General features: G+C 41.1%; 1 protein-coding gene across 3 annotated transcripts in view; it reads right to left on the bottom strand.

The window, feature by feature from the left end:
• Positions 1-2,744: 2,744 nt before the first annotated feature.
• The window catches only part of LOC106604342 (suppressor of fused homolog), a 31,152-nt gene continuing 18,163 nt past the window's right edge, over positions 2,745-15,733 (bottom strand). For 2 of the 3 annotated variants that reach the window (XM_014198897.3, XM_014198903.3), the window contains 7 exons: positions 14,845-14,917; positions 14,551-14,707; positions 12,470-12,572; positions 11,849-11,983; positions 11,474-11,612; positions 11,306-11,374; positions 9,556-10,052 (listed from right to left, as the gene is read on the bottom strand). In XM_014198897.3, coding sequence (XP_014054372.3) covers positions 9,927-10,052; positions 11,306-11,374; positions 11,474-11,612; positions 11,849-11,983; positions 12,470-12,572; positions 14,551-14,707; positions 14,845-14,917 — 802 coding nt within the window. In that variant the 3' untranslated portion in view covers positions 9,556-9,926. Of the gene's footprint in view, positions 4,804-9,555; positions 10,053-11,305; positions 11,375-11,473; positions 11,613-11,848; positions 11,984-12,469; positions 12,573-14,550; positions 14,708-14,844; positions 14,918-15,733 lie in introns of those variants that run through there. The other variant, XM_045718843.2, reaches the window with a different exon arrangement.

Genomic DNA, 15,733 nt, shown 5'->3' with positions numbered 1-15,733 from the left:
CAGAGAACCTCTTTCATAATAAACTGACAGCACTTCACAACTGTCATCATCCAACTGCCCTTAACATTGCCATCAGCATTGTAACGAACTGGCTCACAGAGCTGTTAGGCTTTTATGAAATGCCTATACTGTCCAATTAGAGATCACTGCCTTTCCTATCTGTGTGTGTGGAGTAGACTCCTCTCAGAGATACTGCTGGCCAGTCCTACACAGATGGGGCAATGCTAAGAAGAAAAGGATGAAGTTTTCAAAAATGTCCATAGCCTCTAATCTAAGGTCTGTGTTGTGTTTCCCCCCTGATGCTTAAGGTAGTATACAGTGGCGATTTTAGCATGCAAATCTTCGTGGGACAACAAACAAAAAAATAAGTGAGATGCATGCCAGCAAAGCCACTACACAACACATTAATTGTACTATAACAGTGACAAACGGTGCCAACAAACTGTTAGGGCCTACATAAAGCTGTCCCAACATCTTACCACTGCTACACCTGGCTATCAGTGGAGCCTCGTCTGGCAGCGAAACAGTTAATTCAGCCTCATTTACTGTGTTTAAAAAAAAAAACATAGCAGATATGACTGACTTGCTTAAACAAATGTGGTTTCTGCTGACAATTGAGATGTACAAACTATGGCATAAGGGAACGACAAGCGGATTAGGAACAATCCGTAATTTCGATTAAGACAATAATGAGCAAGCTAGGATAGACGTAGTCAATATAACCATTTGTTTAGCACTTTTGAAATGTACAGCAACAGAATTCAGAACATGGGCCGTTCTTAGTGTTCTCCCTGTACACCAAATCAGAACCGTAGGATAAATAAAGGGGGCATATAAGCAGACAACGAAAGGTCTTACAATATTCGATGATTACATTTCTCTAAAACAGGCTATAGGCTACATGTGCACCACCAAGTCAGAGCAGTAGGCAAAATTAAGAGGTGTAAATACAAAATTATTAGGGTGAGGCACATAGGTTACTAACATCTTACTACACAACATACACGTAGTATTACTTTCTTAGCTACAGTATACATATCTCCCTGGCATATTACATCATTTATGCAGCAGCATACAATACTTTTTTGGACTCATGTTGTGCTAACTTGAACAGGAAGGTGGCGCAGCGGTCCTTCATGGGCAAAGTCTGGCATTCTCTGGATTTATGGTGCTTTCAAAACAACTGGGAACTCTGAAAAAACAAGTTCTAATCATGACGTCATTGATATTCAGGTATTTAGCTCTAGAAAGAGGCCGGATGACCGTTCAAAATGTATTTTCCCCAGTCAGAACTTGTTTATTCCCGACTTCCCAGTTGTCTTGAACTCACTGAAGTCAAGGTTAAGTAGTTCCAAGTTAAGTTGTTTTGAGTGCGGCACAAATCCCACTTCATTGACAGCATGGCCAATGTTGACTGTTTTATCATTTTAAACTTGGAAAAGAGCCCCTTAATACCATATTTGGGACCACACAGCCACTCCACTGAATAGCAGGCTGGTGATTGCTTTGCAGTGCTTGCAATTATCCATTGTCACGGACTCCTTCCAAACCACTGTTGAATTTGCGATTTCCAGCTTGCTGTTTATGTCCAATGGCCGATGAGCACTGATACATTTTATCATTTCTCTTCATAAAACAAGGATTAAAAAGGATTTGCAAGTAGATTAAATATTGATGACAGTATTTTTAAATGAAGCTATGTCAATGTGATGCCTATCTGTAGACTGGAAGAGAGCCGACAGAAATAAAAGTCAAAGTGCATAGTCAGTCTAATCTCAAAACAACCCGTCCACCAAATGTCTCTAAGGGGAGAAAAGCAAAAAAGGTGACTCCCTTTCCCTATGGAAATATCAGGTTCCATTCTTGCATTAAAAGCTTTAGCTAGCTGAAATAGAAGGCTGTGGTATATTCATCTACTTTTGACGTTTCTCTAACAAGTATGAATCGTAAAAGCTCTTTGCAGACATGGGGAGCAAAAATGTGACCGCAAATATATTCATGAATTCCCTTCCAAGAAAGTTAAGTCAATCAAACAAGAATACGTTGTAACAAAAATATGACTGCCAAACAGTTACAAATTTACACACTAAACCTAACACTGTATCAGCTTTCCTAAAATTGTTACAATATGTCAAGATTTGTATTTATTTATACCTAATTCGCATAGAATCCATTTAATTTGGTTTTAAAACGCGACACCGTTTGTCCTCGTTATCGCCAGCCTTGCTTGCCTTTAAGAATAAAAAAAAAATCAACGTTACTATGCATTTACCATCTCTTTATCGACAAATAAAGCCTTAGTCCAGGAAAGCAGAAAACGTCAAACGGTTTCACCGCAGAGAAAGCATAGGTGTCCATGTCCTTCGACTGTGTTTGCTCGGCGCTTTATTCTAGTCCCATCTCTGCAATAATTTAGGCTGTTCGTTCGATTTTGTGGCAGCGCTTCCAGTCCGATAACGTGACGTGTCTGACACGGTAAGGAGTCGAGGGAAATGGACGGTGACAAAAACAACTCATCCAAGATTCTCAGATGGGGAAAAAAATCATATCAAAAGTCATCTTTCATCTTTAGTCTTTGTTCCGTGGTACACCGCGAATGCATGCATCAGACCTACCTAAACTGAGAATACTACAAAGGAAATTATGAAATAGCTAAATATTCAATATACCGAAATGAATTCATTATACATACACATTTAATGTACTTACACTAGTATAGACCATCAGACCAAAAACCACTGACGTGAATGTCGATTTCTGTTTAATGCACTTGTGATTACATTAACAGGCGGTTTAGTGATTCCTTCATTCATCAAAAAAATAACAATAAACAGTATTATAAAGACCACAAAAAAACTAACAATCGGAATAAAAAAAAGACATGGTAGAATACACGTGAACTGGAGGTCATCACTGTATAGAAAAAGGAGTCAGCTCCTGTTCTTGACTAACTAGCTATGGAATGCAGTTATGGCATAACAGATATCTGGGAGGACCTTGATTGAAACTGATGTATATTAAAATACAGGAGCAGTTGACAGTCGATACAATACACTTCAAGGCCATGGTAGACTGACTCTGGTTCTGTTTCTACCATAGCAAAACATGAATATATTCACGCAACAGTTGACACGTATTGTGACAGTGAAGGGAAGAATGAGTTTCTGTGAAGAAAGTGGTGATAAATAATGTGGCATGGACCTAGGCTCTGACAAGTTCTAGTGGCTAAAAACACAGGCACTGACATCAGTTCTATCAACAAATCCAACTAGGGACAGGAAATCTGATCCAACTAGGGACAGGAAACACAATACAGTAGCTGTTCTTCAGTGAAAATGTCAGACTAACTTTATTTGTGGACACATGGGGAGTTCTCTGAAACACTTTCCAACATTTCACTCTGACAGGCCTTTAAACTCTTACAAACACAATATTTCCTCTAATAGTAGTTAACAGTCATTGTAGAGCTTCAGAGATATTTCAAAAATTAACAGTAAAACAGAACATACACAAAAAATTGGCACAGTGGCATAAAGATTTGACAGGACACAATAGAATGAGAGGATCATGTGGTTTGATTGTCTGTATTCCAAATTACACCATATGCCAAGGGTCTTCAAACTTTTTCCCAAGGGACCCCCGCCCAGGCAATCCGTCGACCCAGAGACCCCATCATATGTTAGCAAAAAATGATAATGTGTATAAAAAGCAAGGAGAGGTGAAAATATAAAAAAATATTTGATCTGGGAGATATTAATTTGACCTCCCCAGTTATAATTTGAAGAGGAAGTGTAAACTAACATTGGGATTACCTTAATAGCTAATAGGCCAACACATTTCTGCAAAACATTATGTCCATGTTAAGAAAGCTTACAGCCATCGGCACTTTCCCGGTACATGGATATTCACAAAAACATTGGAATAAACAAAAATGTAAAATGAACAGCCCCTGCAGTGCCTGCATGCTGTAGACCCGTTTGAAGACCCCTGCCCTATATACCCCTCATAAGGCTCTGGCCAAAAGAAAACTATATAGGGAAGAAGGCACCATTTCAGATTTGCAGAGGTTGGCACTGAATAAGGTTCAGTTGTCTAAATACCACAACATCTGGTCCGATACAAACCTCATGGGAAACTGGTAGCACCTTTGGCTTGACCATAGATACACTTTAAAACACATTAAGCGAACGTCCAGCACTTAAACAAAAAATAAACGCATAGGCCTTTTAAGAGAACACTTAAAATTGAATGTGGCCCTAGAAAACCAAAAAACAGAATCCTTGAACTAAATCAACTGACCCTGCATTTTTGCCTGTGCTACAAACTTAATGAGTCTAGTGGGATGTCATATCCTAACTAGAAATGTTACCCATTCACAAGACATGGCGACTATGTATAATCTAGCAAGGCAGCTATGTGGAAAAACAGGTTTCCGGAACATCTCCAGGCGTTTCTACAAGGTTAGAAAAACGCAGTAGAAATTGGTAGCTCGCAGAAGGCAGTAACAGTCAAGTCAAAGGCAGATGTGACAAAGAGATCAGGTGGAGGTAAGGTGTTCTCACTTTGGGGATAGAAGGCAGACCAGAGCCCATGGAACAGAGTAGGGCTTTCTGTTGGGAAACGCTTTGCAACGATGTGACCTACTGAACATGACCATTTAAAGTCTGGGTGAACAGGTCCAGAGTATTCTGAAGAGAGGAGTGGGTCCAAGTCTTACTGCAGAGGGCTGTCAAACACAGAGTCAGGCAGGACCGAGATCTTCAGTTTCTTTTCTGGCCAGCTGTACTCCTTCGGTAACTTGGTCTGGAAGGAGGAATCAAACAGGAGAAAAACATTTATTGACAGATACAGAATATGTAGTTAAAACATTCTGGAAACTTTACCAGGTTTTTCCATTCCCTGTTTTTTCTAGGAATCCTCCCACCAGGACTTCTGAAAAATCTAGGATTTTGGGGGGAATTTTGCAAATGTAATATTACAGGATTACCTAAAAGCTTCTTTATAGGCCAAGGATCCGTTGGTAACCTCCCCATTCTGCCCCTGGAAGCGTTCCTCTGAGCCAAAGATCTGCGCATGCGTTTCTTTACCTCTTTATGCCCACATTTGTGGTCACCCTCCCTTTACATTTGTAACTGTCGTGAATGATAATTCTTCAAGTTTTACCGGTGAAATGTCCATGCAGCATCTGCATACCGACCATTTGATCTGAATCAGTTTCATGTGAATATGCATTTAGATCTTCTCAAGTTGGTTGGTATCATAAGTATGTCACTGATCTAAAACAAAATATTCCATAATGTCAAAGTGAAAAGAAAATTAGTTGTGGAATTAGTATTCATCCCATTTGTTTAGGCAAGCCTGAATTAGTTCAGGAGTAAATGTGGCTTAACAAATCATAAATAAGACTCGCTCTGTGTGGAAAAAATAGGGGTTGACATGATTTTTGAATTACTACCCCTTCCATATGTAACATTCGGAAAGTATTCAGACAACTTATTCTAAAATAGATTAAATACAAATTCCTCAATCTACTCACAACACCCCATAATGATAACAAAAACAGTTTCAGAAATGTTTGCAAATGTATTAAAAACAAAAATATACTGCTCAAAAAAATAAAGGGAACACTTAAACAACATCCTAGATCTGAATGAAAGAAATAATCTTATTAAATACCTTTTTCTTTACATAGTTGAATGTGCTGACAACAAAATCACACAAAAATAATCAATGGAAATCCAATTTATCAACCCATGGAGGTCTGGATTTGGAGTCACACTCAAAATTAAAGTGGAAAACCACACTACAGGCTGATCCAACTTTGATGTAATGTCCTTAAAACAAGTCAACATGAGGCTCAGTAGTGTGTGTGGCCTCCATGTGCCTGTATGACCTCCCTACAACGCCTGGGCATGCTCCTGATGAGGTGGCGGATGGTCTCCTGAGGGATCTCCTCCCAGACCTAGACTAAAGCATCCGCCAACTCCTGGACAGTCTGTGGTGCAACGTGACGTTGGTGGATGGAGCGAGACATGATGTCCCAGATGTGCTCAATTGGATTCAGGTCTGGGGAACGGGCGGGCCAGTCCATAGCATCAATGCCTTCCTCTTGCAGGAACTGCTGACACACTCCAGCCACATGAGGTCTAGCATCGTCTTGCATTTAGGAGGAACCCAGGGCCAACCGCACCAGCATATGGTCTCACAAGGGGTCTGAGGATCTCATCTTGGTACCTAATGGCAGTCAGGCTACCTCTGGCGAGCACATGGAGGGCTGTGCGGCCCCCCAAAGAAATGCCACCCCACACCATGACTGACCCACCGCCAAACCGGTCATGCTGGAGGATGTTGCAGGCAGCAGAACGTTCTCCACGGCGTCTCCAGACTCTGTCACATCTGTCACGTGCTCAGTTTGAACCTGCTTTCATCTGTGAAGAGCACAGGGCGCCAGTGGCGAATTTGCCAATCTTGGTGTTCTCTGGCAAATGCCAAACGTCCTGCACGGTGTTGGGCTGTAAGCACAACCCCCAGCTGTGGACGTCGGGCCCTCATACCACCCTCATGGAGTCTGTTTCTGACCGTTTGAGCAGACACATGCACATTTGTGGCCTGCTGGAGGTCATTTTGCAGGGCTCTGGCAGTGCTTCTCCTACTCCTCCTTGCACAAAGGCGGAGGTAGCGGTCCTGCTGCTGGGTTGTTGCCCTCCTACGGCCTCCTCCACGTCTCCTGATGTACTGGCCTGTCTCCTGGTAGCGCCTCCATGCTCTGGACACTACGCTGACAGACACAGCAAACCTTCTTGCCACAGCTCGCATTGATGTGCCATCCTGGATGAGCTGCACTACCTCAGCCACTTGTGTGGGTTGTAGACTCCGTCTCATGCTACCACTAGAGTGAAAGCACCGCCAGCATTCAAAAGTGACCAAAACATCAGCCAGGAAGCATAGGAACTGAGAAGTGGTCTGTGGTCCCCACCTGCAGAACCACTCCTTTACTGGGTGTGTCTTGCTAATTGCCTATAATTTCCACCTGTTGTCTATTCCATTTGCACAACAGCATGTGAAATGTATTGTCAATCAGTGTTGCTTCCTAAGTGGACAGTTTGATTTCACAGAAGTGTGATTGACTTGGAGTTACATCGTGTTGTTCAAGTGTTCCCTTTATTTTTTTGAGCAGTGTATATTCATACAAGTATTCAAACCCTTTGCTATGAGACCCAAAAGTGAGCTCAGGTGCATCCTGTTTCCATTGATCATCTTTGAGATGTGTCTACAAACTATTTGGAGTCCAGCGGTGGTAAATTCAATTGATGGGACATGATTTGTAAAGGCACACACCTGTCTATACAAGCTCCCACAGTTGACAGTGCATGTCAGAGCAGAAACCAAGCCATGAGGTCAAAGGAATTGTCCGTAGAGCTCCGAGACAGGATTGTGTCCAGGCACAGATCTGGGGAAGGGTACAAAAACATTTCTGCAGCATTGAAAGTCCCCAAGAACACAGTGGCCTCCATCATTCTTATATGCAAGAAGTCTGGAACCACCAAGACTCTTCCTAAAGCTTTCCGCCCAGCCAAACTGAGCAATCGGGGGAGAAGGGCCTTGGTCAGTGAGGTGACAAAGAATCCGATGGTCACTGTGGAGATGGGCGAACCTTCCAGAAGGACAACAATATCTGCAGCAATCCACCAATCTGGCCTTTATGGTAGAGTGGCCAGATGGAAGCCACTCCTCAGTAATAAGCACATGACAGCACGGTTGGAGTTAGCCAAAAGGCACCTAAAGGACTCCCAGACCATGGAGAAACAAGATTTTCGGGTCTGATGAAACCAAGATTTAACTCTTTGGCCTGAATGCCAAGCGTCACATCTGGAGGAAACCTGGCACCATCCCTACGGTGAAGCATGGTGGTGGCGATGTTTTTCAGTGGCAGGGACTGGGAGACTAGTCAGGATGGAGGGAAAGATGAACAGAGCAAAGTACAGAGAGATCCTTGATGAAAACCTGCTCCAGAGAGCTCAGGACCTCAGACTGGGGCGAAGGTTCACCTTTCAGTAGGACAACAACCCTAAGTACACAGCCAAGACAACGCAGGATTGGCTTCGGGACAAGTCTCTGAATGTCCTTGAGTGGCCCAGCCAGAGTCCAGTCTTGAACCCAATTAACATCTATGGAGCGACATGAAAAGAGCTGTTCAGCAACGTTCCCCATCCAATCTGACAGAATCTACAGAGAATGGGAGAAACTCCCCAAATACAAGTGGGCCAAGCTTGTAGCATCATACCCAAGAAGACATGAGGCTGTAATCACCGCCAAAAGGTTCTTCAACAAAATACTGATTAAAGGGTCTGAAAAGCTAGGTAAATGTGATTTTTGTTTGTTTGTTTTATTTTTATAAAAAAACACTCTGTAAAAACCCGTTTTTGCTTTGTCATGAGGTAGTGTGTGTTGAGGGAAAAACTATTTAATACATTTTAGAATAAGGCTGTAATGTAAAAAAAATGTGGAAAAAGTCAAGGGGTTTGAATACTTTCTGAATGCACTGTATGTAAGGTCCCTCAGTCAAGTATTGACTTTCAAGCAAATATTCAACTACAAAGACCAGGGAGCTTTTCTCTTTAAGCATGGTCAAGTTAACAATTATGCTGAGGATGATGTATTTAACCACCCAGAATCAAAGATTCTGAACTGAGCCTCAAGACAGGAAGGAAACTGTTCTGGGATGTCACCATAAGGCCATTGGTGATTGAACACCGTAGCTGTTACAATGGCTGTGACTCAACCATTAATGAACTAAATGAGAGTGAAAATTATTAAAATATAAATACAAATATTCCAAAACATGCATCCTGAAGAATTTTGAAAATAATATTAGGCAAATATTTCACAATCCACATATGCAAAGCTCTTAGCGGCTTACCCAAGAAGACTTAAACAAATGTGTTTAAGGGGGTGAATCTAAATAAAGGTACACTATATATATACAAAAGTATGTGGACACCCCTTCAAATTAGTGGATTCGGCTATTTCAGCCACACCAGTTGCTGACCGGTGTATAAAAAAATAAATAATAATAAATCGAGCACACAGCCATACAATCTCCATTGTCAAACATTGGCAGTAGAATGGCCTTACTGAAGAGCTCAGTCACTTTCAGCGGGGCACTGCTCATGATTGAAAGTCCCAGCAGCAATGTTCCAACTTCAGGTGGAAAGCCTTCCCAGAAGATTGAAGGCTGCTACAGCAGGAGAGGGACCCAACTCTATATTAATGCCCATGATTTTGGAATGATATGTTCGACGAGCACGTGTCCACATACTTTGTCATAGTGAATATTAGTTTTTTCCCCCATTAATCTTTAAGAAATTGTCGAATTTTTCATCCAATTTGACACAGTACTTTTGTGTAGATCGTTGGCAAAAAAAATACTATTAAATACATTTTAATCCCATCAATACCGTTAAAACTATAATGAACCAAAATATAAATGCAAAATGTAAAGTATTGTTCCCATGTTTCATGAGCTGAAATAAAAGATCGCAGAATTTTCCCATGCTCACAAAAAGATGAATTTTCTTATTTTTTGCACAAATTTGTTTACATCCTTGTCAGTGAACATTTCTCCTTCAATCCAATCCATAATCCATCCACCTGATAGGTGGAATATCAAGAAACTGATTATACAGCAGTTTGGCCACAGCACTGTGCAGTTTGGCCACAGCACTGTGCAGTTTGGCCACAGCACTGTGCAGTTTGGCCACAGCACTGTGCAGTTTGGCCACAGCACTGTGCAGTTTGGCCACAGCACTGTGCAGTTTGGCCACACAAACACCACAGATATCTCAAGTTTTGAAGGAGCGTGGAATTGGCATGCTGACTGCAGGTACGTCCACCAGAGCCGTTGCCAGAGAATAGAATGTACATCGCTACCATAGCCGCCTCCAACGTCGTTTTCGAAAATTTGTCAGTACGTCCACTGGCCTCAACCGCAGACCATGTGTAACCACGCCAGCCAGGACCTCCACATCTGGCTTCTTTACCTGCAGGATGATCTGAAACCAGCCACCCGGACAGCTGATGAAACTGAGGAGTACTTCTGTCTGTAATAATGCCCTTTTGTCTTGAAAAACTAATTCTGATTGGCTGGGCCTGGCTCCCCTAAATGGGAGGGCCTATACCCTCCCTGGTCCACCCATGGCTGCACTCCTGCCCGGTCATATAAAATCCATAGATTAGGGCTTAAGGAATTTATTTCAATCAACTTCATTTATGAACTGTAAGTCAGGAAAAACATTTAAATGGTTGTATGTTGCGTTAATATTTTTGTTCAGTACATTTCTTGGAAGTTAATTTATTTTATACACTTGAATATTTTTAGCTATGTAAAAACCTACAGTCAACTTGTGCAATACGTTAGGCAATAAAGCAGATCACGTTATTCATTTCACCTGGCACATTATGAAGCTTACCAGTAGTCCCTAATCACATGGTTGTTTGTTTACAAGCAGACAACAACGAGACCGGAGCCTTGTTGGTTAATCACTGTTGTGCAGCACACACTGATCTAATTACAGTACAGAATTCACAACTAAATGTTGCCAGTTGGACATCTTAATTATTAAGTCTAAAATGTGCTCAGTGCTCTGCAGTTGTGCTAAGTGGTTAGCTTCTTGCAATCATGCCCCTCTAGGTAACAGCAGAGAATCCCTTCTGGATCAAGAGCCTTGCTGTTGTGTGTGCAGCAAATTGTGAGTAGCATTTTTTAGTTACTTGTATAACTTTATGAGCTGGGATGTCTGTCCTACAAATAGTTTATGTCAGAGACGATATAAAATGTTTGCATGCGCTCATTATCATTCGCTATGGGATTTTACATCAAAGCAATCAAAGCACATATTCTGCCTAGTGGTGTGCGCTGTTGAGTTCTGGCCATGAAAGAAACGCGACCATTCGCATAATCATCATAAGAAATTAGGTGGTGTTTTTTGTCTCACAGTAATGTTACATGCCATTATATTCAGTTCTGTAGAACACTGCCATTACCTGATCTTGCAGATATGGATTCAGTTTTGATCTAACTTTATTACATGAGCACCTTTCTCCATTCATCACTGAAATTTACCAGAGTAGCCTGTTCTTTGGGTAGCCAAATGAGCAGAGCAGAGATTGTGTAAAGTAGAGAATCCCACATGCGCAGGAGTTTCGAACCATTAGCTGTCGGGAAGACTGTTCCAGAGAACTCAGATCTACAGCCACATTCTTGATATTACCCCTGTAAAGAATTGTAAAAGGTGTTTCCAATCACCTCCTCTCGAGTGTTGAGCTCCGATAGATCTCCAAGCATCTGTTCAACAAACTCCTCAGTCAGCAATATCTGAGGAGATATGGTAACATAAGAACATGCAGTAAGCACATGCAGCAAGTATGCACTTGAAGCAGTTTGTGTGTGTACCAGGAGCCAGGGTGTGTGTACCTGTAGCCAGGGTCCATGTGCGGCGTACGGGTGTTCCTCAGTAGCAAAGGCCCCCTCTACTCCGGTGGATACGAAGGTGATGGCTGTGTCTCCATTTATACTCTTATAGGTGAAGTGTCTACCATGGAGCAAACGACCCCTAAGCACAGAATACGACCAGTACAACAATCATTAAACATCACTGAATACATACTTTATGGAAAATGTCTGCTGGGTTGGAGAACCTGCTTCTTCTTACCATCTGTCTCTCTCAGCTCCCCATCTATCCCCCTTTCACATACAAACGGCTCTGTCAGATGACCCTAGTCTTGTTTTATTTAATGTATGTATGTGGGAAGACCCATAATCATCCCCAACTCTAGTGTGTGTGCGCACCTGAGACAGAGGGGCAGCAGTGTTCCTGACTCCTGGTTGAATTTCAGATGAACACTTTCCAGTTGTCTGGTACGAACTAGCTCGTGAGGAACGATGGCCGCTGAACTCTCACTCTCCAGACTGTCCTTACGACTCCTAGAGAAAGAGAGATATTCAAATGACAACTTAGGTACAGGGGAAACATAAAGTCTGGTGGTGGTCTGTATCTCCCTATAAAGTGTGTGCAAGAGTTTGCTATGGTTTGTAACAACCTTGCCCCTCATCTCTCATGTTTCTCTTACCTGTGATACAGCTGGCTCTGCAAATGGCCCATTGTCTATGGAGAAACCAGGGGAAGAATTGTACCACATACAATATCATACACCTATCATGTGTTCAATGTCCCAGTACTTTGTACTCAGTGGGGTCTCATGGCTCTGGATGGGTTAAAGGGAGGGGTATATATGGCGAGTCTACTCTAGAGAACCTTAAAAATAAGGAAGTGAAAGCTGTTGGTGTGACATCACTGCTTGAGAGGAAAAAAACTAAAAACAAGAGTGCATATCTCAATGCTGACTCAGAATAAAAGTTTGGAGTGGGAAAGTGAGGAAAGAAAGCTTAACTGTGTGTGCATGTACTCACTGAGGCCTGTCATGTCCTTGTCTCTGTGAGTTGATAGGGGGTAGTGTCGCTTTAGTGTTGAACTCCAATCCTTTTCTCAGGGCTTCTCTGATCTGCTCTGTATCTGCAGGGGACAAACCATTGGGTTAGTTTTGGGACATACAATAACATTAGGACACAAAACCACTCAAGACTTCACTTACCCTAATCTTGGTAGTGTTCAATAAGGCACAATTTAAAAAAAATTGCAACAGAAAACAAATAGGAGCGGTTCTAAAATCGGACAAGTCCAGCCCTATTTCAATCTGTTTTCTTACATTTGGTGGCTATTGAACACAATGCATGTCAGATCCATGAGAGCCCATTAGAAGTGTCTTGTGCCTTCAGAAAGTAGTCATACTCCTTGACATATTTCACATTTTGTTGTGTTCCAGCCTGATTTCCTTTAGACATCTACACAATACGCCATAATGAAAGTGAAAACATGTTTAGAAATGTTTTGAAATGTATTGAAAATGAAATACAGAAATACATAATTTACATAAAGTATTCACATTCCCCTCTCTCCCTCAGTGACATAAGTATATTTCATATTTTCAGAACCCAACATGTTAGAATCACCTAGTCGTGTTGGACTTACCCAGAAAGACTAAGAGATGTGAAAATCTGGATGGAAAAATATTTGAAAATTCTTAACGCTCTGTCAAGTTGGTTGTTGATCATTGCTAGAAAGCCATTTAAGTCTTGCCGTAAATTTTCATGCCGATTTAAGTCCAAAACTGTAACTAAGCCACTCAGGAACATTCAATGTCGTTTTGGTAAGCAACTCCAGTGTATATAAGCCCTTGTGTTTCAGGTTATTGTCCTGCTGGAAGGAGAATTTATGTCCCAGGGTCAGAAAGCAGACTGAACCAGGTTTTCCTTTAGGATTTTGTCTGTGCTTAGCTCCATTCAGTTTCTTTTTTATCCTGAAAATCTCCCCAGGCCTTAACGATTACAAGCATAGCCATAACATGATGCAGCAAACACTATGCTTGAAAATATGGAGTGTTACTCCGTAATGTGCTGTATTGGATTTGCCCCAAACATTAGGAGTGTTACCAATTGATTTTATTCTTCAATAACACAAACTCCAAAGCAAATCAGGGGGAGAAAAATAGGTTTATTTGAGAAGTACAAATCAAGATGTTATGTTGGGAGGTAGATGTTCAGTCTCCCGTCCTCAGCTTTTCTCCACCGAACAAAGGAACACGATGCCATTTACCACCCCCCACCCTAGCCTGGGGTTGACCAATCAGAGGTCCTTGCAGTACCAATGGCCAAATAACCAGTATCCTGCTCCAGAGTCAATGTACAGTACGTAGCTCTGAGTTCAGGAGTGACATTCCACAAATTCTACACAGATGTTGAACTGGAACCCAACTCCTATTTACAATTCCCTATTGCCCATTAGTACTCTATTTTTTAGTCCTATCATCCTCTACATTGTGTATTTCAAGATATAGGAGTTGGAAGGACACCTGAATCTTTGTAAGTGACTGCGTGTATTGATACACCATCGAAAGTGTAATTACTAACACCATGCTCATAGTGATATTCAACGTATATATATAACGTATATCAACGTGTATATAACGTATATATATATATATATATATATATATATATATATATATATATATATATATATATATATATATATAGGAAAACCTTCCTGGTCTGTGGTTGAATCTGTGTTTAAAATTATATCTGTGTTACAAATAATTATATGTGTGGGATACAGAGATGAGGTAGTCATTCAAAATTATTGAACGCAGAGTGAGTCCATGTAACTTATTATGTGACTTGTTAAGCAAAGTTTTACTCCTGAACTTATTTAGGCTTGGCATAACAAAGGGATTGAATGCTTATTGACTCAAGACATTTCAGGTTTTAAATCATTTGTAAAAATGTCTAAAAACCTAATTCCACTGACATTTTGGTTTATGTGACAATCTCAATTGAATCCATTTTAAATTCAGGCTGTAACAACAAAACGTGGAAAAAGTCAAGGTGTGAATACATTCTGAAGGCACTGTAGGTTAGGTGCGTGTGTGTGTCACCTTTTTCCGACAGTCTTCGTGGCTGAGATCCTATACAGATGGAGCGGCTGTCCTCTTCATCCTCGGGTGGTCGGCTGAGGTCGTCCCACACACACTTTGCGCTAACGCCGCTCAGGTTGGAGCCCTCTGTCTCTATACCCTGGTCCACACGCTCCGGCTTAGGATGAGCACACACACGCAAACATCAACACTAGCCAACATACATTAACACTAGCAAAGACCCACACATTGTGGGGACTGAACCAGTAGGTGAAGCTGTTTGAATGAAAACAGTGTAATTAATCAAAGCCTTACTTGTAAATGAGGGTCGATGTCAAAGATGGTCTCTCCTCTCCTCATGTCAGTTATCAACCAGGGCCCTCCAGCACTAAACACATACAGCACGGAGGGGAAAAGAAAATCATTAACATAGGGTTAACATGGACTCGGTCATACTGGGATAAAGTTAATGTGAAATAAGACTAGTAGACTGCAGTGGTGAAAAAAAGTACCTAATTTTCAAACTTGAGTAAAAGTAAGATACCTTAAAAGAAAATGATACACACAAGAAAAGTACAAGTCACCCAGTAAAATACTACTTGAGTAAAAGTATTTGGTTTTAAATGTACTTAAGTATCAAAAGTAAAAGTATAAATCATTTAACATTTCTTATATTAAGCAAACCAGACAACACAATTAATTAATTTATATACGGATAGCCAGGGGCACAGTTCAACACAGACAAAATTCACAAACTAAGCATTTGTGTTTAGTGAGTCTGACAGATCAGAGGCAGTAGGGATGACCAGGGATGTTCTCTTGATAAGTGCGGGAATTAGACAATTTTCCTGTCCTGCTAAGCATTCAAAATGTAATGAGTACTTTTGGGTGTCAAGGAGTAAAACGTAAATTATTTTCATTAGGAATGTAGTGGAGTAAAAGCTGTAAAAAATATAAATAGTAAAGTACAGATACCCCCAAAAACGAATTGACACCACTGGTAGACTAACAGGGTGGCACACACACAAATATATAAACACACACAAATGTATAAATATACACGTACGTACGTACGTACGTACGTATGTATGTATATATATAGTCGTACGTTTACATACACTTAGGTTGGAGTCATTAAAACTCGTTTTTCAACCACTCCACAAATTTCTTGTTAACAAACTACAGTTTTGGCAAGTCGGTTAGG

Source organism: Salmo salar, chromosome 01 (assembly GCF_965601325.2).
Source record: "Salmo salar chromosome 01, fSalSal1, whole genome shotgun sequence".
NCBI classification, from domain to species: Eukaryota; Metazoa; Chordata; class Actinopteri; order Salmoniformes; family Salmonidae; genus Salmo; species Salmo salar.
Note: the sequence above shows the minus strand (reverse complement) of the source record. Positions and strands in the feature narration are given on the sequence as shown.